General features: G+C 38.8%; 2 protein-coding genes across 3 annotated transcripts in view; one reads left to right on the forward strand and one right to left on the reverse strand.

The window, feature by feature from the left end:
- Nucleotides 1-1,679: 1,679 nt before the first annotated feature.
- Nucleotides 1,680-17,310, reverse strand: DEPDC4 (DEP domain containing 4). Its single transcript, XM_075152033.1, has 9 exons — nt 17,199-17,310; nt 15,761-16,187; nt 15,061-15,212; nt 14,313-14,499; nt 11,787-12,013; nt 8,246-8,388; nt 7,901-8,026; nt 6,391-6,469; nt 1,680-3,974 (listed from the first exon to the last, which is right to left on the reverse strand). Exons 1-9 carry the CDS (start codon nt 17,281-17,283, stop codon nt 3,757-3,759), a joined length of 1,644 nt encoding a protein of 547 aa, XP_075008134.1. The 5' UTR covers nt 17,284-17,310; the 3' UTR covers nt 1,680-3,756.
- An 80-nt stretch (nt 17,311-17,390) lies between these two features.
- Nucleotides 17,391-26,705, forward strand: part of SCYL2 (SCY1 like pseudokinase 2) — a 41,532-nt gene continuing 32,217 nt past the window's right edge. The window contains exons 1-2 of one of the 2 annotated variants that reach the window (XM_075152007.1): nt 17,391-17,586; nt 22,449-22,653. In XM_075152007.1, the coding sequence (XP_075008108.1) occupies nt 22,477-22,653 (177 nt within the window). In that variant the 5' untranslated portion in view covers nt 17,391-17,586; nt 22,449-22,476. The remainder of the gene's footprint in view (nt 17,587-22,448; nt 22,654-26,705) is intronic. The other variant, XM_075152018.1, reaches the window with a different exon arrangement.

Here is a 26,705-nt window from a genome sequence, read left to right on the forward strand (position 1 = left end):
GATGAGCTGCCCCAATTAAATAGTTTTTTGAGATGATCTTTCTTCTTGAATATGATCTTTTTTTACTTTGGACTGCCAGCTCATGGTGGCTTTCCTCCAGTCTAACCTGCTGAAAGGAATGGAAGAGGTACCCTCCTCCTCCTGTTAATAGCTACATGAGCGACACAGGAGGCAGCTAGGATATTAATGCATGAGAACACCACCTACAAATTCTTGGATACAGCTGTTGTATTACTCTGTGTAAGAAAATACAGGACATGAATAAGCCTATGTTGTGGTTTAACCCCAGCCGGCAACTAAGCACCACACAGCTGCTCGCTCACTGCCCCCCGGTGGGGTAGGGAAGAGAATCGGAAGAGTAAAAGTGAGAAAACTCGTGGGTTGAGATAAAGACAGTTTAACAGGTAAAGCAAAAGCCGCGCACACAAGCAAGCAAAGCGAGGAATTCACTCACTACTTCCCATCAGCAGGCAGGTGTTCAGCCATTTCTAGGAAAGCAGGGCTCCATCACGCATAATGGTTACTTGGCAAGACAAAACACCATCACTCCAAACGTGCCCCCCTTCTCCTTCTTCCCCCAGCTTTATATGCTGATCATGACATCATACGGTATGGAAAATCCCTTTGGTCAGTTGGGGTCAGCTGTCCCAGCTGTGTCCCCTCCCAACTTCTTGTGCACCCCCAGCCTACTCGCTGGTGGGGTGGTGTGAGAAGCAGAAAAGGCCTTGACTCTGTGTAAGCACTGCTCAGCAGTAACAAAAACATCCTGTGTTATCAACACTGTTTTCAGCAAAAATCCAAAACATAGCCCCATACTAGCTACTATGAAGAAAATTAACTCTATCCCAAGTCTAGTACACTGTTATTATTTTGATAGCCACATGTAGAGGCCCTTGTGTCCAACCTCTAGTTTTTTAAATAACTGCTTCAGCATGCTTTAGCTGAGACTTAAAATAAGGAAATATGCACATTGTTCCCATAAAAACAACAATGAACCTTTCCCTTGGTAGGTGCAAACATGAATGCTCTATGAACAGAAGTAAGCCTCCTTACTCCTTACAAGGCATCACTTGTTCTTTGATAAGACTGCACTGGAAAGTACCTCTAGACTAAACTCTTTACTCTCGAAATTTTCTACTCCAAATACAAATTCATACTGACAATTAATTTGATAGCTCTATGCTAGAAATCATAAATAGAAATGAGTGAGAGGTCCAAGTTTCCCTACCAGATGATTCTGTGTCAAATATTGTTAAAAATAAGTGACAGAACTTTCTAAAGTCCAATAAAGTTTTCCTAATTTTGTAATGTAACTGAAAGTGTCACAAGGAAAAGCAGTAACCTGTAGTTCACCACGCTTGTTCTGTTCAGCAGGCCCTTATACTTAAATGTAAAATACCATCCTTCTTTCAAGAGAAGATTAAAAATTAGTAGCTCCTCCTGTCAGAGTAGGTGAATAAAATAGGGCTCTCATGAGCTCTTCCTTTCCTTTGCAGAACTAGATCAATCTTGACTTCTTGTCCCATGAACTGAAGGAAAGCACCTGGCAGCTATGAATGCCTGCTGTCCACTTGAAGCATTTCCTTACCATTTGATACCTGGGCCTACACCCACTGAGCTGCCTCTTCCTTATGAAAGCACTATGAAATGATAAGACTGATTCACCAGTTTTTATGCAATGCTTTATTACCATCTTTAAATTAGCACAAGAAAATTCTAATCAAGTCACAAAGTGCAAGAATTTGTTTTTTAAAAATACAGTTTTTCCCAAAGCAATTCCCAGTCCATCTAGCCTACAAATTACCATGTTATCACCCCTCCCTGTTACCACGTTCAGTATTTTAAGTGAGACCCAGTAAAGGGACTGAAGAGAGAGAGAAAAAAAGCAAACTAAAATCCCCTTCTCCCACTACTCAACACCAGTATTTCCCTTTACTCTCAATAACCTACATGCTCCCTTTTCTGGGAGAATGATCAAAACCCTCCCACAGGGCTAGAAAAAGAATACATGGCCCTGAAGTCTAGTAATTGGGGCATTCACCCCTGAAAAGCGAAACTCAGTCTTTGTCCTCCTCCAGAAATTATTTATTTTTACACTAGACAGTCACTGTTAAATAAGAAGTGCATAAATAGGGACGCGTGGACAGAGATTTCAACTACATCCCCTGACTTCTAATGGGGCCAGGTCATTTAAATAAGGCTACTTGAAATATGCAAGTTAACACAACGTATTACCTGGTTGGTTACATTTAACAGCGTAACCATTTCAATTTATAAAAGAAAAGAAAATAGCACTTGTTTTCAGAAAGCTTTGGTATCCTGGTAACTTGACCACACATTTGAAGAACTGTTGAGGATGTACGTATCTGAAGAAACATACTCACAACAAAAAATCATGGTCATAGTGGAGCTAGTCCAGCAAAGCGGCCATGAAAATGATATGGGATTGGAGCATCTGTCATACAAGGAAGAGGCTGAGAGAGCTGCGATTGTTTAGCCTTGAGAAAAGAAAGCCCAGGGGAGGGAGTAAAGACGACTGAGCCAGACACTTCTCAGTGGTGCCCAATGAAAGGACAGGAGGCAATGGGCACAAACTGAAATGCAAGAAATTCTACCTAAACGTAAGGTGGTTTGGTTTTGGTTTGTTTTTTGTTTTTTTTTTTTCTAAATACTGTGAGGCTGGTCGAACTCTGGACCAGACTCACCTGAGAGGTTGTGGCATCTCTGTCCTTGGAGATTCTAAACTCGACTGGAAAAGGCCCTGAGCAGCCTGCACTAATTGACTCCACTTTGAGCGGGGCGGTGGGACTAGACCAGAGGTCCCATCCAATCTCATTTCTATGTTTCTATGTCCAATACATGATCAATGCCTGTCATGAGGATGGAAAAAGTAATTTAACTCCTACAACATTATATTGCGTATTTGTTTAATGATTTGAATCAACATTTCTTTGTCAACGTACAGCTAATCCTCAATGTGTCAAGACAGGCCAACGTGCTTTTTAGCTTTGCCCTATGAATCCAAAAACACTATCAAAGTATTTATGACAAATAACTGAACACTATCAAAGTATCCTCATGTTAAAATAAATTGCTTAAATACTCCAAGAGATTTAAAACAAGAGTATTATTCCTCAAGTTTTTTTCAAAATGTAATTTTTTTACTTGCTTTTGCATAACTGCCAGATTAGCAGCAGCTCAGTCTGCCAGAGCAGGGAAGGAGTAACAGGCTATAATTACTGACTGGAAGCACACACAGCTCCCCTGCCTAATGAATCTTGCCTGCCACAGATTCAAAACCCACTGACCTGCTCCTAACATTTCTGACACACTTTGTACACTTTTACAGTACTCATAGGAGTCAAAATCTACAGTTTAAGATTAGGTTACAATTAGATTATGAACTACAGATAGAAAAGACTGGAAACCTCACTGGTTATCAACCCAAGCATGGCTCTGAATGTAGACTTGCCTCAGCTAGAAAGCCATGGAGTCATGGGACAGAAGGAAAAAAGTGCCAAACCCTGAACTCAAAGCAGCACAAGCAGTGTGCCGTTATTACTAATTTAAAAGTAATTAAGTACATTTTGCTTAAAAGTCATTAATTAGAATTAATGCTTTTTAGCAGCATAGTAATTTTGATAGTTGTAGTTTCCTCTAACTGAAGATGTAAGGACACAAGAAGAAAATGGTTTGCATCATGAGCAATTTCCATATGCATCCCCCTTTAAAAAAAAAAAAAGGCTATATTGACGTCTAACCATTTAGAGTACAAAATTCACATGTAGTTTTACAACCACTACAATAGATGAGAGAATGGTATTTTCGGAATTCTTTAATTAATTTCTTCTTCTGCTTCAAAGGAATAGTGGCGTCATTGTCCATCTCTTGAACCAATGCAAGAAGATACTGATTTGTTTGTTGTTTTTGATCTTCATATTCCTTAGTTGTCACGCGCTGACAGAAGGTGAAGCCTTTGTAAGAAATCAGAGGTTCAGATTAAGTTTAATGCATCATATAAGAGCCTGATTAAAAAATATGATCAGAAACATAGGTATATTGATATTCCAGTTCAGATGTGATTACAATTCTCTACAAACAAGGTGAAACATACAGCCCTCCACTGAGCACGGATGAACATCTAAACGTTAATTGCAAAAATAAAATTGAAAAGCAGTGTTACAATTGCAGTATCACAGATGATTTTGTATTGCAAACAGGCCTGCAAGACAAAAAGCCAATACAGTTCTTGCAAACAGAAGCCATAATGAAGAATGCTACATGACAAGAATGGCACCTTGTAGCTGTCACGATCCAGTGATTCCCTGTGAGTGAACCAGATCCATAATGCAAGTGAATAAATACTTCCGAGAAACAAGTTGACTCTGAACCACACCTGTGAATTCGGGAATACAATTCGGGAACTTCTAGGTGACTAGATAGCTCAGCATGGTTTAGGCACCAAAAGCAGAGGTGATGGAACAGGCAGCAGTTCCGGGTGAGGGCAGAGCAAGGAACTGGAGGCCGAGAGATAAGCAACTTAAGCACTATTTAGCCATAAAATGTTGTGAACCTATGCAGTAAAGTACTGCCCTGCAAGGATTCAGGCCCCATCATTGGACAGGTGAGTTCTGGCCTGAGGAAAGACTGGCATTCAGCAACTCCATACATTACTGAGCAAGTTGGTTGAACAAATGTCAATTGCCTAAAGGGGAAAAAATTCTTACTATTCCTTCTGTACAAATACCATTTTCTTAAGGCTTCACATAGAGAATGGTAATAACCTAAGCTGCCAGAATTTTCATGTGGACCTGTCCTTCCCTTCTTTTACAATGAGTCTGTCAAACAGCAAATGTGAAATGCTTTTAGTAGAGTCAGATCAAGAAAACATAGTTCTTTCAAAAAGGGAAAGCTTATCAACTTCTGGCAAAGAGATTAACTCTTAAAACTTCAGGGTGGATCCTTTAGTCCAGTGGCTTCAAGTGGCTTACTAGATTAAAACCAACCCCAGAGCTCCCTCAGTGTTTTTAGGAAAGTTTATTTCCAGCAGACCTAATGATTACATTCCTGCAATAGAAGGACTCCTTTTCTCATCAGCCTCCCCCCTTCCCTCCTGCTCCCACCTGCACTTCAGAAGTTCACCAGCTAAGAATGCTCAGTAGCTCTCAGGAAAGGTTTTCCTCCTGTCTCCTCCATGAGAAAAGGGAAAACGACACCAGAACATGAGGCACACAAGGAAAACAGGAATATGCCATGCTGGAGAGCTTACAATCAGCTCAGACTAGCTATTTCAACAAGCAGATGGAATCTATATGCATTTACAGATTGAAACTCCAAAACTTAGGGAGAATATAGTATGGGGTTTGTACTTCAGTGGCCTGTTCAATGTGCTGATGGAAATCACACAGGCTCCAAGAATACTGTAGACAGGCAACCCCTTCCTCTGTTGCTGATCTCTGTATTCTTTGACTACACAACATGTGATACTCAGAACATTGAACTGGAAGCAATTTGGACACATTCTAGAACCCAACACGATGGTAAAAGATGGTAAAAGATTCTGTACCACAACTACTTCTCAGACAGCTGCTCTATTAAATATAGTATTAAACAGCACAATAACTTACAGTATTATTCAGTTCCCTAATGGTTTCTCTTCAATGTTTAAGCACATAATGCACTGGCAATATAGAACTCAAAAGGAAGAAGCTAAAGAGTCAGAGAGAAATTCAATTATTTAAGCCAACGCTTTTAATCACAGTGCTGAAAGATATTTTTGGCAGCAAGGCCAGACGGAGGGTTAGCTCATAAAAGAAATGAGCTGGAAAACACTAATCCCACATACACACCAAGTGTCAAATGCCTTCCTTTTAGGCTACACTGTAAGTCTTAAGCTCTTAATAAACTTTGTGCTTACCCAGTAAAGGAAGAGAGTTCTTCAAAACACTAAACAATCAAGGTCTGTGCTCAAGATATCTATTAGAACCTCAAACTACTGAGGTCTATAAGAATTTTTAGGTGTCTCGTGACAGAAATATAAGAATGCTGTTCCTAAATATAAAATCACATCAAATTCATAAATCAAATTATAAGCAAGTCACTTCAGGAAGCACATTTTGCATTAATTTCTCCAGAAGTAATTATTTGGTAAAAAAATTTTGTAACATGTTCAAACTAGATAATTAATAGAATCCTCGTTCTCTAATATTCAGAGGTCAGTGTTTTGCTTATAGCAGATAATTTAATTATTTGGTGAATTAGCCACTAGTCACTTTAATGCTTCGCTTCTAATAAAGGAAAAGAACATAGTCTATGCAAAATTATAGTCAACTGATAATAAACTGATTTGTATAGAAAGGTTTATATAAAAATGTGTATCACATCACCTACCTGAATCGATATCTGGATCTTGTCCTTCTAGCAAACTCTCAAGTCTCCTACTAGTTAGTTCCAGAAGAGTTAAAGGAGTCTGAAAATATAATCCAACAAAGAAAAAAGTTACAAAAACAATACTTCTGTATTTTAAGAATCTAAAGCTTTCAGATGATCAATTTAAAAATCACATAATTAACTGCAGAAGAATCTATGCCTACATTTATTTAGGTACATATTCAAAATCTCTCAAAAAATTGCACTAAAACACCTATACATATGTTTATTCCTGATATTTCTGGCCAAAGAAATAGGAGGCAAGATGTTCTAGGTGTTGTTTTCCACTGAACTACGGCAAAAACTGTAGTGTAGACCTTGAACTGATTTCAGCTTATATAATACAAAAGGCTCTCAACTGCAGTTGTGAAAGAGCAAGCCACCATCCACTCTGCTGTCACTGCTGTGAAGCAGTGGGCACTTCATTTGCCAGATCTGGCTCCATCCCCAATCATGAATCAAAGCCCTAACCCTCATGTCAGAACCCTTAATAGCGAAAAAAAAAAAACACCCAAGTATTTGGTTTTGGCTGGATATTAACACATACAAAACTCACAGTAACCACTTGATACTTGCAAACTAAACTGGAGCTAATAAAAAAAATAAAAATCTCCCATGTCTCTTTAGCTGAGGTCAGAAGTGGAAAGGAATGTGTTGCGTAAGATCTAAAAAATAATATTTTATTGGAACCAAATCAATGTTTCTGTGTGGCTTATTTGTAACTGGACAATAAATGTTTAGAGCATTTTACAGCTATCTTACAACAGCTGAGATAATTAGTTCATCTCTATCTAGGATACTGTTGTAATGAGGAATTTTATAATTGAGGAAAACAGCAACGCATTGGTTGAATTCAGAAAGTCAATAAAGGGTCTGGGAAGATTCTTTTCACATGCATGACTATGATGAAACATAAATAAAGGAGACTATAAAATATATCTGTATATTTACATAACTAATCAAGTTAAATAGAAAGGTCATTTCATTTTGTGGTTCTATTTATTTTCTTTAATTTAGAAGTTAACATTTCAAAATACCACAATAAACTCTTAAGAGTTTTCAAAGCTGTACATGTCCATTGGGGCACCAGAGCATGCCATCTTATATATCACCCAGAGTATGTCAGCTGACTTCTAAAGGAGAAAGACACTAAGAAGCCTAAAAATTTAGTAGACAGCCATCAGAAAAAAGGTGCCAAAAGGCCTCTATAAAAATTTCATAATACTTGAAATCTTTTCTTAACACAAATGATGCAAATAAAGAGAGAGGATATTATATGTAAAGGATTGCAAAGCTCTCAAAAAGCTGTCCTCCATAGTCTGAAATAGCTTCTTGCCCTACCTGACTATACCATTAAACTGTAACAGATGGAATATTAAACTCTGCTCCTCCGACCTCTCATCTCCAAAAAGGAACTTCATGGCATTTAACATTTAAAATGACAAAGCCAATGAGATAAGGAAAATGGTACCTTGAAGAGCTCGGAGTGATTGTCCATCAAAAACTGAGTCAGCAGTTCTGCCTGTGGTTTTGACAATGTCTTATTTTGTAAGATGAACTTTGTGCAAGTCTTGATGATCACCAATCTATTATCAAACTAGAAAAAGAAAAATCCAGATTTGGCATTAGATTTACTTGCAATGTGTCAGCAAAGTCTAAGTATAACAGTGGGAAGAACATCTTGATATTTGTTTTAAAACAAACCACATTGGAAGGCAGTAAACAGAATAATTTTAACTCGGGGCGGGGGGGGGGAACAAGTTAGCTTTACTATAGGAAAGTGCTATTTCCCACACTAAACATAACAGATACTTACTTGTTTTTGTAATTTGTAGCCCTCAGATTCAGATGCAATGGCTATGAATGTCAGGAGTCTATGTAGTTCTTCTCGGATATTTGGTGCTAATAATTTTAAATAAAGTTGTGATGCCTCCAGTGCTTGATCTGTTTTTCCTTTTTCTGCAATGGAGTAAAACAGTGTATCCAGTGCAACTGCTCATTTTCAAAGTCAAGAATACATATTTAAATTCCAATATTAATCCCATTTTTTTTGGTTTTTCCTTCCAAACAAAGCAGATTATCTCAGTGACTTCTAAAACCTTTTGACAAGACTCAGTACAGCATTTAATCCATATAAGCTTAAAACCTTTGTCCCATAGCTAGTCAGGGAACAGATGTACTTAGACAATATGTACAGGACATTACTATATTCTGTGTACAATGTGCAAACACTGAGGTGATGTTTGCGCTGTTTGTGTTTACACACCTTCGTATTATATTCCAGGATTCATCTCAGAGTAATTAGTGAGCTGAACAATTCTAACTTTCTCATTGCTTTGAGGTTTTGTTTGTTTATTTGGGGTTTTATTTTGTTTCTTTGGGGTTTTTTGTTTCCTTTTTTTGTTTGTTTGTTTTTTTGTTGTTGGTTGGTATTCCCACTCTCCCCCCTTTTTAAACCATTAGGTTATAAGTTTCTCAAGGAAATGTGATAATCTCCAATAAAAATCCCTTTAGATGATAATTCTAGTTATCTTCACTTTGAAAGTGAGGAACTATCAAAAAGCCAAGTAACTTTCTTAAAGCAAGAGCAAGATGAGGGTGGACACAAGAATAGAACCTACATATATTTTCTGGCCTCTGTCTTATTACTGGGACAGAGGTCATATTTTACAAGAGATAATCCAGGACTTTCAGGGATGTACCACAAGCCATTTGAAACCATCTTTGTTTAAAAAGAACACCAAAAAGCAAGGAAGTGACCCTTTTCCAAAAAAAGGGCAGACAAAAAAGCAGGAAAGAGAATTGCCAAAGGACACGATCAGGACAGGTAGAAGTGTAGATATGAAGACAGGAAGTTAAATCATTTCTAGAGAAAATTTTAAGAGTTTCTCCAATCTGTGATTAAAGCTTTACTGAGTTACTTTAAAAGACTGTAGGGGAAAAAAAAAAAAAAAGAAAAAGTTCCAATGAAAAAAGGTTCAATAAACCACATGGACTAGTTTGACCAACTGCATTAATCTGTAACATAAGTAGAGTACTGTAGTTTTGTTTATTTTAAATGCAACAAGCACGGCCACGTTTGCCCTCACAACTGATCTGTATTATCAGCCATCTTAAATCAAACTGTTTAACAACTGAGGCAAATACAGTTATAACCATATACATTGATAAGAAAATGAAGTCGTACTTCAGGTAACTGCAGCACTTCTCAAATTAATTTTGAAAGTGGTTTAAATATGTAGATGTTCCTAGCTAGTTTGAGCTCTCTCTTGCACTAGAGTCAGAACAACAGCACTTTATTAAAGTAAGGTTAACTGGACTGGATTCTACTTGAAAATTATTATTAGAATCCAAGTTGTTATGCACTGACGACCATAATCTATTCCATAGCACCGAGAGGGAAAAAATGGTTGTAAAATAGTTAAGCACAATCTCCTAATAGTGATCTAGTATGAACTAGAACACAGCTGAGGACCCAAGAACACAGACTAATATATTCAAACAAAGAATCATTTCCTAAAGATAAAATTATGGCTACCACTTCATCAAAAAGAAATAAAGCATTAGAAACTGCTTGTGAGATAGACTTACTCAAGTTGGAAAGATGACAAAATTAAAGCAAGAATAAGAAAGCAGAATAGCCCTGAACATTCATGGGTCATGTAGTTTAGATCAAGCAGATACTTAATAAGGAAAAGACCTAGAGCATTAGAGTAATTCAGCAGAATTACGATACTGTCTTTTTCCCTTGCCTATAGATTTGGCTGTTTTGATTCTCTAATTTAGTAATATTCTATAATATTGGTCTATATCAGTTTTGTATTTAAAGTGCATATATGAACTATAACATCTTTAACTTAAGCGAACATTTAGCTGAAGTTACCAATAGCTAAGACAGTTATTTCAAATTAGCATTTTTTTTGTGGATGGGTTATGTAATTTTGCAATAGTTTCCCTTTCATGACTTCTACTATAATTTGATTTTTTTTCTCCTTAGCAAAATACTACTGATAAATATATTGCCTTTTGTATTTTCATAAGGTTTTGGCCACAGGATCCACCACTCTGCTCCAATTTTTACGCAGGCCAACTGTGCTCCTACGCCAGTAAGCTTATCATAGTTCTCTAAAAACCTGAAACTTTTGATAACACCCCATAAACCCTACAGAACTGAAAAAGTAACAGGGCCTATTTAGAGTAGGATTAATCCTAAACTTGTATTTAAATTAAACCCTTCTGTTTTACTTGTGAGCGTATGTAGGGAGGGTTTTTTGGGGGATATCACAGCCTGAATCGCGATCTCAACAGCCCCTTTTATCATTTTAAATAACTTCTATTACTAAAAGCTCTAAGTCCAGAACTTACAAAACCTTATTCTGGTTAACAAGAAAACTTTATTGCAATGTGTCCTGGTTTCAGCTGGGATAGAGTCAGTTTTCTTCCTAGTACTGGTAAAGTGCTGTGTTTTGGATTTAGTATGAGAATGATGTTGATAACACACCGATGTTTTAGTTGTTGCTAAGTAGTGCTTATACCAAGTCAAGGACTTTTCAGCTTCCCATGCTCTGCCAGATGCACAAGAAGTTGGGAGGGAGCATAGCCAGGACAGCTGACCCAAGTGACCAACGGGGTATTCCATACCATATGACGTCATGCTCAGTATATAAACTGGGGGAAGAAGAAGGAAGGGGGGGGGGAACGTTCAGAGTGATGGCATTTGTCTTCTCAAGTAACCGTTACGCGTGATGGAGCCCTACTTTCCTGGAGATGGCTGAACACCTGCCTGCCGATGGGAAGTAGTGAATGAATTCCTTGGTTTGCTTTGCTTGTGTACGTGGCTTTTGCTTTGCCTATTAAACTGTCTTTATCTCAACCCACGAGTTTTCTCACTTTTACTCTTCCAATTCTCTCCCCCATCCCACCAGGGGGGAGTGAGCGAGCAGCTGTGTGGTGCTTAGTTGCTGGCTGGGGTTAAATCACGACACAAAGATTTTACTTTTACGTTATTAGTCACAAGTAGCAATAAGGGAAATTCTGACTAGCGGTAAGAAATTTTCACAATGAGAGTAGTTATATATTGCAAAAGATCACACACAGAGGTTGGTGAATCTCTATCCTTGCAGATTTTCAAAATTCAGCTGGACCAGGCCCTAAGCAACTTGATCTAACTTTGAAATTTGTCCTTGCCTGGAGCAGAGGTTCTGACTAGTGACCTCGAGCGTTCTCTTCCAACCTATAAATTAAAGTGCATCTGCAATAGTATTGCAAATGGTGTTATGATTCAGTCTATTAACGCTTAGTAAGTTACATTCTTCATACAGTTCTCACTTGTATTTTTTGTTCCAGGTTGCTCTTACCTATAAGTTCTATAATTCCTGAATGAATATCGAGATCCTGAGTGGCAAGAAGGGAGTCCTTCTTTTGACTATAATACTTTATTATAATGTCAAAAAGAATCTTCTTGTACGTATTCAGACTGCTGGGTTTGTTAGTGCTTTGTGGTAACTGCTGACTAACCATCACTATGAATTGGTCTGGGAAATACTCCAAGCATTCAATTGCAGCATAGAGCCACTTGTCAAGCCTGTAGAAGGAAAAGTTAGTTTTAGTGCTTACTTTAAAATACCTATTCTTATTTAATCCTTTAAAGAAAATTACATAGAAATAACCATGCAGGTATAGTCACACATTTGAACCACAGCATTAAACCTGTTGCTTATTAAGCAGTTTATGTAACTTTCTTCACTATAGTAGTTCAAGGAACTGCTCAAATTATGCAACTTCCATGGTTTTCCTATGCTACAGACAATACATCTGAGGTATGCCCAGATCAAAACAAGCTGCAATCACGCCAGACTGTCACTGACCCGAGGACACTTGCCTGATTCAGCTAGTATTTAAAATCAACCACCACCCCACTATTACTCCAACACACACAATGAAAACCCACCAGGGCTAACCAGGGTGAAAAAGCAAGGGACTGGATCTCTACGGAAGAGAAACAAGACAATTAGTTTGAAAACAGAGAAAAATAAATACAGTTTAAATCCCAGAAGACTGTGGAAGCAGTCCTACTACAAAAGCATGAGTTTTCTTAAGCATTTGTTGCCTGTATGACTTAACTAGGGAGAGAAAATGTAAGGAGAACCGAAAATTCAGGTAGACAACTTATTGTTCAAAGAGGCTGGAAGGTCAGAGGAAAAAGTCACTAACTCAACCATTTTGTACAGAACAAATCTAAAACTATAGAACTGTGGAGGGCAGAGGGAGAATTACTTTTATCTGACTCTCTGGATATAAAATAATTTGAACAGAATCAATAACTTGTGAGAAGATGCAAATATTATTTAAGATCCACAGAATCTTATTTTTAGCATGCAGAGCAGAAACAAAGATTTTGAACTTGTTGCTGGACAGCTAGATAAGCATGAACTTTTGTTCAAACTGCTGCAGCCAAGATGGTGGAACTCTTGGATGCATAAATGGGGTAATACAGTAAAGTAGAAATAGGATCATGACCTCCCTTTAGTTATGATCCCATGAGCAGTGCAATCACTGCAAGCAGGATTTGATTACAGTTTTTAAGTACCTACATGGAGAGCAGGTATTTGATTATTTCAAGCATAAATGACACTACTTGAAAACTGAAGACAGAAAATTTGAGATATAAATTATGCTCATTCCCCCACCTTCATATTGGGAGCAATTAATCCTACAACTACTTGTAATACTGATGGCTATTCTTCATACCGAGAATCTTCCATTTCTCAGGCATGCTATAAGCCAGACCTAAATAATATACTGTCTACAAAGATGCTATTCGAGCTCCCCACTTAAGTAATTGTAGAATAAAGTAATGAAGCAAGCACTGAATTTTCTTAACACTCATCTGATATATTAGCAAAGACCCAAATGTTAGAGACACTTAACACAGAATAACACAGAGTAAGAACCACATATGAGATATTTTAAGAAACATAAACCCACCAATCACCCCAGAATCAAGTACAACGAAGTATAAAGCTCAAAAGAAACAGTGTTCGATAAGCCATTCTGGGAGGAAAAACCCATGGAGTTAAGATGCTATCCAGCAATAAATCTAGTTTGGAACCAGGAGTTTCATTAGCTTATATAAAACTCTAAGCATATGTAAAAATATTAGTATTTTCTGCCTGAAACAAGAATACATAAAAACTGTAAGAAAGAGTTTCTTTAGGTACACAGATTGACCTCAATCTCACAAACTGATAACAACTGTATTGATTTGACAGAAATAAGCATTACTAAGACATACAGACATAAGGAGACATGCCTTGACATATTCTTTAAAAGTATATGCTAAGATAGAGATCAGGCAAGTGCAATCAACAGGAACACTACAAAAATAAGAGAACATCTAAGGAAAAGAGCACTGATGACATGCAGCCACTTTTATATTCTCATGATATAAGCATTCTTCAATGCTACAGCTTAGCTTCTCCTTTTCTGTTGCTAAAATAGATGCCTTACTGACTTTATATCTTCACAGCACCACCACCAGGAACTGTGACAAACAAACTAAAATATATAATTTTTTCAAGTTCTAATATCGGTTATAGAGACCTAAGAGTGAATTGTCTGGTCTAGAAACTAGGAGTGTTTTCAACACTTGAAGGTAAAGTTTTAATGTATACTTAAAACCCTCAAATGTCCAATCCTAAACATATACTTTTTGTGAATTCCCTCACCACTTCTGAAATCAACAAAGAAAGTACATTAATGCCACCCCTGTCTACAAGTATACAAGTGTAACGATGTCTGTTCTGTTTACTTAACACAAATCTTTGAATAAGAGTAAAATACAGCGCTTACTAACAAATCCATTTTATAGATGTATAACTTACTCAGGCAAGTTTAAGCTACATGTAACCTCTCTGTCCAGGAAAGTATTTGAGATAATCAGATCTTCTTCTTTGCCAAAACAGTCTGGTTTTGTCTTCACGGAAGACACCAAGATATCTTCTAGAAGCGGAACATCAATTAACTGCAGCAGTCGTAGCAGAGTTTGCTGTTTCCAGACATCTTCTATTACTGATACCATAAACAAACAACAAACCACCCTCAGAACTAAGATCTTATGTAAAACACTAACCTTCGTTTTTACTCACTGAAGAATGTTTTAAGTGTTCAAAAAAAACAAGGTAACAGCATAGTGAGGAGTTTCTGTGTTGGGGAAGAAGGGATCAAAATAGGAATGCTAAGAAAGAAGGCTTTAAAGAGAACATCTCTCTCCCCCATCATATTAGAATTAGTAATAACCTACTCTAATGAGTAATACGTACAAGCAAAGACAAATGAATAGCAAAGGAATAATGTAATACAGATGTACTTAATCTTAAAACCTATTTCCTTCTGAAGTGGTATTTGCATAAATAGAATAGCACCATCCTGCAAAAACTTAATCCTGTTTTGTTTCCTTCACTTTACTTAATATGAGCATTTACCCATTTAGCACTCACTTAGTTATTTTGTCATTAGTGACATGTTAAATTTAGGACTCTGAGGGGCAGTGTTTAACAGATATGAGGTACTCACTCCAAGTAGATACAGTGAAGAACAGTCAGGTTTTTAAAAGAAAAATTCAATCCTCACCTCTTTTTGAAAGCAGATGAGTTGGTTCATTAACCATGATCTTTGGAGGTAAAGATGCATGAACACTTATTGATCGAAGAAGCTCCTCTACTCTCTTTTTATCGGATGCTTCTAATGCTAAGGGGTTTGAAAGTGTTGTTTCACACTTAGTTCTGCTTAGGAGGAAAAAAAAAATTAGATGTATAACAAATACGATCAGGACACATTTATCTTTCCATCACTTCCTAAATTGCTGTTAAATCAGGACTTTAGGGCTTCATTGTATCTGGGGTCTATCCTGCTGCTAGAAAACCAATCATCCACATCTGCTTTGTGGAAAGGGCAAGGATATTGATTTCAAATACTGTTTATTAGTTCTACTTCTTTTACCAGCTTCCAGCAAGTAGCTCATTCATGCTAATTCTCAGATTTCAGCACAATTGATTGCAAAATAAAATGATTCCTAGGCTTATGCTACTGTGCCAGCCTCTATTCTAAGTAACAAAGGGCAGATCAAAGCAGTTCAACATTACCAAGAACTATTAGGTAGCATCTGCGATTTAGGCGTGACATTTCTCAAAACTGGCACGTAGTTTTCAAAAGTCTCCAATACCTGGGTTAGACAGACATAACTTCATCTACAGTTAACCGACCTTAACAGTAAAAAAAAAAAAAAAAAAAAAAAAAAAAAAAGAAGTCAGAATAGTTCAGAGTAACTCACTTAGAATGTCTTTTTGTCTTCTGTTTGCAGATTTGCTCAGGAGACAAGCTCTCGTTGTCTTTATTCTTTCTTGGAAGAAGAGAAGTAAGACTGCTATCTACAAATTTATAGAGACTAGTGTTTGTGTCTTCAAACTCTGTTTCTTTCTCATTCTTGAATAAGTAAAGCTTTGCTCCAACCGGCTCAAACACCTTGTGATCCATCAACGCTTGGCATACACGGACTCCTTTCAGCCGAGAAATATCACTGCAGCTTAGGTACATGCTTTGCATAAGATGGCTCAGTACCACATCAACAGCATTTGAGCCAGTGAAACAGTTTTTATATGTTTTCAGATGTTGTCTACGTCTTTTGATTTCCACCTGACTGTGAAGAGCATGAATAATACTATTCCACAGCTGAGTTGCTTGAAAAGGACCACCAAAACCTGCAAAATATTTATATGAAAGTTTTACAGATGTTTATAAAGCTTTACTTTAACATTTTAAAAAATATTTTTACTCAGTGAAGTTAATTTTTTATATATATATATTATTTTAAAATTCTCCAGAAATCAGCTTAATTCTACAAAGACAGAGAAAGATAATACTTCATGAGTCAGTCCTTGTAAGTTGACTCACACCCACTAGGGTAGAGTCAACAGAAGAGAACAAAAAGACACTAAAAACAGGCGAGGAAGGGGGTTTTGTTATTACCACACATACTGTATATATGTACACACACACATTATTTCATTATAGAATCACAGAATGGCTGAGGCTTGCAGGGACCTTTGGGGTCCATCTGGTCCAACCTCCCCTGCTCAAGCAGAGCCACCCAGAGCTGGTCACGCAGGACCGTGTCCAGACAGCTTTTGAATATCTCCAAAGGTGGAGCATCCACAACCTCTCTGGGCACCACTGAGAAGAGCCTGGCTCCGTCCTCTTTGCACTCTCCCTTCCAGTACTTGTAGACAGTGAGGAGAACCCCCTGAGCCTTCTCTTCTCCAGGCTGAGCAGTCCCGGCTCTCTCAGCCTCGCCCAGGGGAGATGCTCCTCCAGTCCCCAGTTTCTCCTCCACGTCACTCTCAGCTCAGCAGACGACAAACCAGCATTCGCAATACATTAAACCTGCCTGCCCCCCAGCCCTTCGCTCCCAACACTTAGACACAGCTCCACGGCCAGCCCTAGCAGCGGCCCCCCCTTAACCACGACTGCTGGGGGTACAGCCGGAGGAAGCCCCTCTCGCCTCTGTACAGCTGCTGACCCCCGCGCTAGTTCTTTCCCGCCCGCAGGCCACCGGCCCCTCCCGCGGCACCGGCAGCCGGAGGCACCCGGCCAACGGGCGGGCACGCGCCGGCCCCTCAGAGCCCGCTCCGCTCCCCGGTGAGTCACGGAGCCGCCGCCAGCCCCACAGACGCTGTGGCAGCGGAACGATGGGGATGACTCTCTTCCCCCACCTCGCCGCCGCCCGCTCCCCCGCCGCGGCTCTAATTCGCTCTGACTCCGGAGCCTCCTGAACCGCGGAGTCAAATAAACCGCCATAACCGGGGCCGGGGCCGCTGGCGGAAGCCGGCAGAGTGCATCACTTCCCGCCCTCCTCCACCTCCCCCGGCCGCCGCCCCAGCACCGCCCCTCCGGGGCGGAAGTGAGGAGCGCTCCGGACGCCCCCCTCCCGTGGCGCTGTGGCTGTGGCTGTGGCTGTCGCCGTCGCTATGGAGTAGCTGGAGCGGGACGGGGCCGAGCTGGGGCCGGAGCGAGAGACGGTACCGGCGTGACAGGCGGCCCGCTGGGCCCACAGGGCGACGGGCAGCCGGGCTCTGCGCCGGCAGCTTCCCGCGGGCTCAGGTAAGAGGCCTGTCCCCCGCGACCCGGGGCAGGAGCGGCTGCCCGTGGCCTAGTGCCACTGCGCGGGGCGGGTAGGGCCCTCTGGCTCCGCAGGGGCTGGGGATGGCGGTCTCGCGTCCCGGGAGCCCGGCGCTGAGGGGTGGAGGGGAAGAGGGCCGCCTTGGAGGCGCAATCGTTGCGTGAGCAGGGCCCGGCGGGGGCCGTCGAGCTGCCCGAGCCGGCGGATCACCCGCCCGCAAACGCCGCTCATCGCCGCTCGCCTCTGACCGCGGCCGCCGCCCGCCCCAGGCGCGCTCCCTCCCGGCTGTCCCGCGGAGCAGTGAGCGCAGTCACCCGCTCTTCGGGCAGCGGGAGGGAGGGGATTCCTTGCGCGCCGCTGGCGGGGGTTTCTCGGCGGAGCGATGCGAGTCCGGTCTCACTGTAAATGGCAGTAAATACTTAGTCCGGGAGGGCTGGCCCGCAAGAGACTAACCAGGGGTTTGTGCAGCATATAGGTTAGGTTTCTCCTGTCAGCAGGCGACAAACAGATCCCCGTGCATGGATCTCGTTTCGTGAGTTTTTGGTAGGGTTTCAGTTGCAGCTCAGTACCGAAATGCTGAATAAAAATCATGAAGGTGACTTGCTCTGAGGGCAGCTACACCGTGCACAGTGCATCATTGTATCTGATCCTCCTGTTGTTTTTGTAACAAATGCAAAAGGTTAGTTGTGCCTGAAAAAAAGTGTTTTTTTTTTTTCTTTTGTTTGGTGAGACTTGGTTGTTCTAGCACCTGTTTCTTCTGTGAATTCATCATTGTTTGAGTCAGATGGATAGGATGGAAGTTTGGGTTGGGTGGCATGAAGTACCCATGCACCTGCCTGCTGCCTTGGTTCACAGAGAGGAATCCCAGCTTGTGATAGGTCAGGATGCTGGCGGAGTGCGTGATGCACTGGTGTACAGTGTGCACCCATGTCTATACATCAGGTGAAGCTCTGAATTAGTTCAAGGATAAATTAATATTTTAAATTTAAGTTTTAAATCATGCAGTTGTTTTACATTAGTGAGAATTAAAGAATGGTGAGGAATCTTTATTTTGGATCTACCTTTATTTCAATGTTTTGAATGTTTTGCCTCATTTCTTGTTGCTGTATTGGCTGTTGCTTACTACCTTGCCAAGTGATTGGGTCGTCATTGTGCTGACATATTGTTGCTGATGTACATCAGTATATAGACCATTATCGATTGTGAGGGGAATTCATGAAAACAACATATTGACCATCCGGATTTCTTTTTAGGATTAGTTCTAGGTTTCATCGACTTAGTATCAGTAGCATTAATATTTCCCATGAAATTCAAACAGGAAGAAATCAAAGTTCTTAAACATTTATTGCATGTCCTGTGTTGCTTGTCTGAACACCGTTACTCTTAAGATCTTTTCTCATTTATTACCTTTTAACTTGAAATGAAAGTTTCATTGTGGGTGACTGACTGTCTTTATTGTCCCATGGTTGTTAATTTTTCTATAAATAGTAGTTCAGTCTTAAAAGATCTGAACAAACCAGTTTTCATACAGTTGAAAACTAAAGTTGCCTATTGCAGGTATGGTTAAATCATCATATGGTTACATGATTTGTGGTATTATAGATACTATCCAAAAGAGATATTTTTTTTTGGCATGGATTTTCTAGGTACATTGTTCCTGTTGACATATGTTGAGTTTTTACTGAAGTTGCTAATAACAATTGTTTTTATAAAGCAAAATATGCTATTTTAGATTACAGTCCAAATGTTGACATGAGGATTTCTACAAATTTACAATGTCAGATGGACGTGAACTTAAAACCCAAGCTGCTTATTGAGAAGTGAGTTTCTCAGTACTCCTTACTCAGTAGCTAAATTAAACAGTAGTTTGCATACTGTCAGGCTGGAAGGAAACAGGTTGGACAGGGCCTACCAGGCTTGATTTTTAAATCCTAACCCTTCAGACACTGGAATGCTGTTAACATTCTCACCTAGTGGCTTTTCCAGGCTTCTGACTGCAGTTAGTCTGTCACCCATAGCAGAGGGCACTTCTGATTTAATCAATACTACACCATTTTTCCACGACCTGTATAGGGAGGCTCCCTTTCAGAATTATACAAAGGAATTTGAACATGCATGCTCATGCATTTTCTTCATAATATCTCTGCAATTAATTTTGCAAAGCATCTCTTTAGTTTTGAGAGTTCTAACACAAGATTGTGTTGCATTGATACTAGAGAAGGTTTGATGGCTGGGAGTGAATGAAACAATGCAAAAAGCATAAGATTTAAAAACAAATAAATTAGATTTGTGGTTATCTTAAACTCATTAGGATTGATTTTATAGTCCTTTAGCATATAGAGTTTGCCCCATGGAATAGCTGCAGAATAAAATCTCCGAGAGCTGGAAATACCTATAGCTCCTATTTAGAATATTCCATGATCCTTGTCTCTACCTATTTATCAGGTTAATGAAAAGTTCCTTTATACAGGGATATTAGCCAATGTCTGTTTGGTCTTGGGCTGCAGTTAGGAATTGCATGCATTTTACCATAGCACAATTCATAAAGTAAAATTAATATATTGTAATAAAATGTCACATACTGTAATAAAATTACTTAATAAAGGAATTCTATGTTTCCGTAATTCATTTCCAGCTATGTTCTCAACAAAACAGTTAATACATACCAAGTAAGTACGTAATTATTCTGAAGATTATCTCATTGTATTCAGTCTCAGCTTCTCATATCTAAAACTCACAGTCCCCATAATCTGGTTCTGCTCCTGAGTAGTCCTGTCGAAGCCATAACTACTATTTCTGATTTTAAAGTTGAGTATTTGCAAGATTGAGATCTGTGCAGCTGGATACCTTTCTTTTTTATAATATATTTTCTTAAAACTCCTAGTCTAGTTCTTCATTTAGTAGTACAAAGTTGTGCACTCAGCTGACATGGAAATTGGAGAAATATCTATGGAGCCACAGCATTAGTGTATTTCTACATTTCACTATGGAAGAATGCTGAAGGTGGGATATAACTGCAACAATAGTCAAGATAGAGCAGCATAGCTGTGTTGCTTCCAGCACTGTGCTAGAGTTTGCTTGGGACTAGGTTAATACTGTTACACACAGCTACACTGGATTGAAGTGTCCGGTAATTCATATAACTTTTTAAGTAGTTTCGTTTAGTATTTTTATCACCTCTTTTAGAAAACAAGTCTATCTTTCCAATTTAATTTGATTATTTGTCCTGATTTCTAATGGAATCAGATCTATGGTAGCAGAGGGAGAAGGTGTGCATGTCCAAATAACTTTAGTGTGGTTGATTTCAGTCAACTTTGACTGAGGTATAAAGGTGTCAAAAAATAAGTTGCTACAGGTTTTGTGAGACTAAGGAGCTCTGATGAGGAAATAAACTCCATCTGTGTCTTGAATGTGGAAGAAGCTGTGGGATAAATGCATATATTAATAGACACCAGATAAGGCAATGTTCTGGTCTACATAGATTATAAATGTATATAATACAGTGGGAAGAGCTTTAATTCGTATGAGCAAGCACCTCACATCCAATCAGAAGGACATTGGGGCTGATTAGTCCCAGTGCTCACTGGATTATTTGTTAATGCCTTTTGCTTCTTTTGTCCTTGTTACCATGACTTGGCAAACATCATCTTTATCACAACAGAATCTTGTCTCTTACATTTGAATAGGAGTGACATTCTCTATTTTTCAAAGCAGTAATTTTACACAAATTACATGCCAATGAGTTGAGTATATGACAAGCAAGGCCATAATTGAAAATAGTATTTCTGCAGATTTCAGTACATTTGCTGATGTGCTATCTTAGGTTTATTTTACTATAGGTTGAAGAAATAGTACTCTTCACACCTTATTTGAAAGAGAGAATGAAGAAATATCCTTAAATGTTGCTTTTGAATATACCACATAATACTGATTCCAGGAAATCATTCTCTCTTCATCTTTGCCCACACCGATAAGGAAGATGAAAGTCTCTCTTTTTTTCACTGTTTGCTTTCATTCTTTCTTGTGTATCTATTATCAGAGAGACAATTGTATAAATGGGACATAGGCTTCAGAACTTCTATCTGGCAGAATAGGCCAAGTCAGATTTTTTGGAACTAATTATGATGACTTAGGAAACTCTGGAAGTACACAGTACAGGGGAGGATGAACTAAATTCTAAGCTGCCACAGTCTTTTAGCTCTTAAATTTGCAAGGTGATGTAGAAAAACTTCCTTGTACAAATTTGTTAAAATAAAGTGTAAAAAGATGGTTTCTTGTGTAGCACAGTGTAGGAAAGAACACATTTTTTACTTCTCTTCTGTATAATACACATCTATTCTTTTGCTGATCTGGGATCTTAAGCAATCCTTCCCTTCAGAAAATGTGTAGTTCTGTGAGCACTGGAATTAAAGGAGCCTGGTTTCCTTCAGATTTGGTTCTCTTTGTTGATTGATGTTGATATGCAAGGTGTGAACCTTTCCTTCATGGGAGCAGTTTATAGATTCTCTGCTTTATTCAATTACCTGTTTTCAATAAATGGTTGAATTTCTCAGTCCTTAATTGCTTTGTTATGTCTAATGAAGAATGATCAAGAGATTCGGAAGTTTTTGAGGAGGAGTAGAAGCAATGACATAATCCCCAGGCATGCACACACAGATATATGTATGCAGTATGAATATGTATAACTGCAAAGCCCTGGAAGTTATATTTTGGTATTCTTTTTGTGGGTTACTCCTGTATCCTATTGGATCCTTGGTTAGATGTTATAGTTTTCAACTTATGTGTCTTATGTTAACAGAAATTGTGAGAGGACTGTGAAGCTTTTTTTTTCTTGTCTTTGTAGGATAATATATTGGTGCACAGTTGAAACAATGGAGTCCATGCTGAATAAATTGAAGAGTACCGTTACAAAGGTGACGGCTGATGTCACCAGTGCAGTGATGGGAAATCCTGTTACCAGGGAATTTGATGTTGGCCGACATATTGCCAGTGGTGGTAATGGTCTTGCTTGGAAGATATTTAATGGAACTAAAAAATCAACAAAACAGGTGGGTTGTCAAGTAAAGACCTAAGTTTATAAGCATTAGATAACAGACTGATAGGTAGCAGTTGGTAAGTTGCATTTAAAAACAAAATCCCACTGGGCAGACTAATGCTAAGGGTAGTACTATAAGTAAAATGAAATGAAGAACTCAACGTTATTTACATATAATGTTCTCAGCTACATAGGTGATAATTGCTTTAAGCCTTCACTGCTGGAGAAGGAAGTGGTTCTGCATTCATAGCATACAATTCGAGACCAAGATCAAGAATTAATCTGAGTTAAAAGTGATCTGACAAGAAGGAAAAAAAGTCTGACAAGAAGGAAAAAACCATGGATTGGTTCCCCAGTTTGTTTTACCTTGCAGCTTTTTTTGACAGCCGTACTGGCTTTTTACAGTTTAAAATAATCGTGAAGTATGCCATCATTTGTTCTCAGCATAAGAGACTAGTTTTTTTGCTCAGCTGCCATACAGAAATTGAGGTGTTACAAATGTTAAGTCGTGAGATAGAGTAACAGGAAGGCATGGCATAGAGGAGGAGGTTGTGGAGGAAGCGAGTTGTGCCTTCCCTGTGCTGCTTTCAGATCAGTATTGTTCCCTTTTAGTTTCCTTAAAGTATTAGGGTTTGGAGCACTAGTATATAAACTTTTGACTCACTTGAAGTCACGTGTAAATGAAAGTGGAATTGTGACTTTGGAAGAAGGTTTGCCAGAACCAGAATTTAAGAACTGTTATTATAGAAAATTATTTTGTGGTACTGGAGAAATGTGAAAAGTATTTTTTCAAACTTGGAGAAGAAATAGAATTTTCAATGAGTAAATAGAAGTGTAATAAGTTATGACCTTCAGTTAAACTTGATGCTGAAGTGATGTGAAGTCACTTAGACAATGAATCAGCTTGCTACAGATGTGCCAAAAAGAAATGGACACAAAGGAGTAACTTTGGAAAACATATATACAATCTGTTAGATGGTAGGAAAATACACTGTAGCAAATAGAGAAGAAATATACTATGCAGAATAAATATCTGTGGAGAATGTGTGATCTGATTGTGACAGAATCTGAATAATGTTAAGCAGGTACTTCTGCCATATTCTCAAGCATCTGTCTAGTTGTTGCAGATCTCTATACATCTAGTATTTACTGAATGTACCAATTGGGGTTCTTTTTGGTCTTACTCAACTATACAAAGAAGTGATAACATTGGAAGTATGATAGTTTTGATAGGTTTTATACAATCTCTGTGCCCAGTAAGCATTTGACCTGTAGCAGGTGTAGCTTTAAGGCCTGGAGAGTTGTAGCAAGTTTCTTTCACTGCCTAATTGATAGAGCGTATGTAACTTGGTTCCTATTGATCATGTTTTTCAAGCTTTGGATGGGTGTTCTGACCACTGATTTTGCAGAGTTTTAGTTCAGGTGTTACCACATGTGACCGTGCAGTCTCTCTGTAAACCCTGACTAACATCTGTACATTTGTATGCCATCATTAGTCATTAAAAATACAGCTGCAATTGTACTGCAGGGAATTTTAGATGGCTGGTGATTTGACATGTGACTACCATTCCTTATTAATATTACCAGTTAGGTAACATCATGTCAACATTCAGTTTGCCATTGCAAAATATAACTATGCAGCAATACAGTTTATGTTGTGTTGTATTGCAATATATCTGTTATTTAACATTATTTTTTATTTCTTTTGCATGTACCTTTTGGCTGGGCAATATGGAAGTGGCTGGCTGTCATTTTCCAAGGGGTAGCAGTCACTTTTGTAAAGTGATGCACATATTTGCTGTATTGCAAGTGTGTATATCTAATTTGAAGCTACAAGCACTTAGCTTTTTTACAGTAAATGTGTATTGTGATCAGACAAGCAGGATGTAAGGGCTTAATTGCCTGTGTTTTGTCACTTTACAACAACACAAGTAATAATTCTAAGTCATTGTAGCCAGATAAAATAGCTAAATTTGGAGTTTTAGCATTACAGCAGTAGAGCTGATCAGAAATCTTTGTTCTCAGGACAAATGGAAGTCAGCAGTCTTATGCAAGTTGGTCAGCTGAAGTTAAGATTTCAAATATGGATTAATTTGGTTCCTATTTTAAGTCAGTGGACAGTTACAAATATTCCATCTCTGGTGACAGTAGATACGTATGATTTTATTCCTCTCTTCAGAGTTCTGCCTGGTTCCTGCCTTGCTGGTTTTCCTGGATTTCTGAATATTTACCTTTTTTTTTTTTTTTAATGTGTCTTGTCTTTTCTTGCTTACTTTGTAGGTGACTGAATAACAACCTAAGAGAATGTGAGGAAATTACGTAGCTGCGTGCATATGTTTGTCTGGTGCTATTTGATAGCTGATTTGCTGCTGTTTGTTTGAAAGATTTAGTAGTCTTCCTGATTATATGTGTATACGTGAAGTAACATGTTGCTAATTTTACAGTACTTATTTCTGCTCATCTTGGATTTGTTAACTTCGTCTTTAAGCACTTATATTTTTTTCTGGCATAATATGGCACTTGTCCTTTTTTCTGCTTAGGAAGTGCAATCGGAAAGAAATAGGTAGGGTAAGGTCACTTGATGTTCTTGTTGTCAGCTCAGTCGTAAAAACTAGCAGAATTAAGGAGATAATGGTTTGCACTTCAAGACTACTGTAGTTGTGTTTAACTTTTATTGTGGTAGTACTAAATATATTAATGGTAGTTAAGTCAGCTTTCTGTTGTTTTGGCTGTGCATACAGTAGCTTTGATATGAAAGCTTCCTACTATTCAAACGTTAAGGGCTAAGTAATTTTAAAACTGAAATAGTTCTATTGTATACCTTATGACTGAAACAAACTGAGGGGAAGGTAGGGTTATAAAAAAACATTGGCAAGCTTCTAAAAATAAACCCCCCAAAAGCTGGAGGAAAATCTTTTTCTGGCAAAAGACCAGAGTAATACTGGAATGCTTTCCAGTATTTTAGATCAGAGTCTATTTTGCTTTGCACGGTGGGAGGCTTTGGTAAAACATCATGTGTTTGCATATTGAGTTACATTTGATTATTCATTAAAAAAATGTGTGAGTGCATATGGGTAAAATAGAGAACAAAAATGAAAGGGAAAACAAACAAAATTTCTAAAATCAAGCACCCTGACTGCCACCTTAAAATTTTCTTTGCTTTTATGTTCATGACTTAGTCTTTAACATGATCACATTTAATTTTTTTCCACGAGAGCACTACATCATTCAGTTCACAGGATAGATGGTGAACTGTAGTTATTAAATATTTTGCGGGGTTTTTTGTTCCTTGTTGTTCTGTGCTTAGTCTCTGGCATTATTATTCCACACTACTCAAAATGTCATTGAAAATAGAAGGATTTGAGTTTCTGTAGCATTCATCACTATAGTGCTTGCATGTTTTACAGATATTGTTAACATGCTTTCTCAGTATGCCATGAGATGAATAGGAAGAGGTATTGCTATTCCATTATCATTACATTTCCACAGCTTTTAGAGTCTTTAATTTAGAAATACTTTCTAGTTTTGTTTGCATCCTTTTCGACACACAAACCCAGTGTGTTTCTGAATTCTTGCCTTCCTCTTGGGGGCAGGAGAGAAAGCGTGACATGCGTTGGTTGCCTGGTTGCCTTTTTCTGGTTAGGGAGAATTATTTATCTCTCTCTCTCTTTCCCCTTTCCCCACTTTTTTTTTTTTTTAAAAAGCAGTTGCATTGGCTAAGATAAGAGCAGGATTTTTGCATTCTCTTTGGTTTATAAGGTGTTTACGTGGTATTTTAAACTGTCAGCGTGCGTTTTTCAAACTGGTGTGTGTTTCATACGGAATGCAGGATTGCAAATGGACTTGGAGGATGTGGTGGATTGACCCCAACCAGCAACCAAGCACCCACACACCTACTTGCTCACTTCCTCACCCCCAGCAGGATGGGGGCAGAAAATAGGAAGAAGAAAAGCAAGAAAACTCATAGGTCAAGATCCGGACAGTTTAATAGGCGAAGGAAGCGGGGGGAAAAAACAAGCAAAGCAAAGGAAATTGCTCACCACATCCCACAGGCAGACTGATGCT

Source organism: Calonectris borealis, chromosome 1 (genome assembly GCF_964195595.1).
Source record: "Calonectris borealis chromosome 1, bCalBor7.hap1.2, whole genome shotgun sequence".
Taxonomy (NCBI): Eukaryota; Metazoa; Chordata; class Aves; order Procellariiformes; family Procellariidae; genus Calonectris; species Calonectris borealis.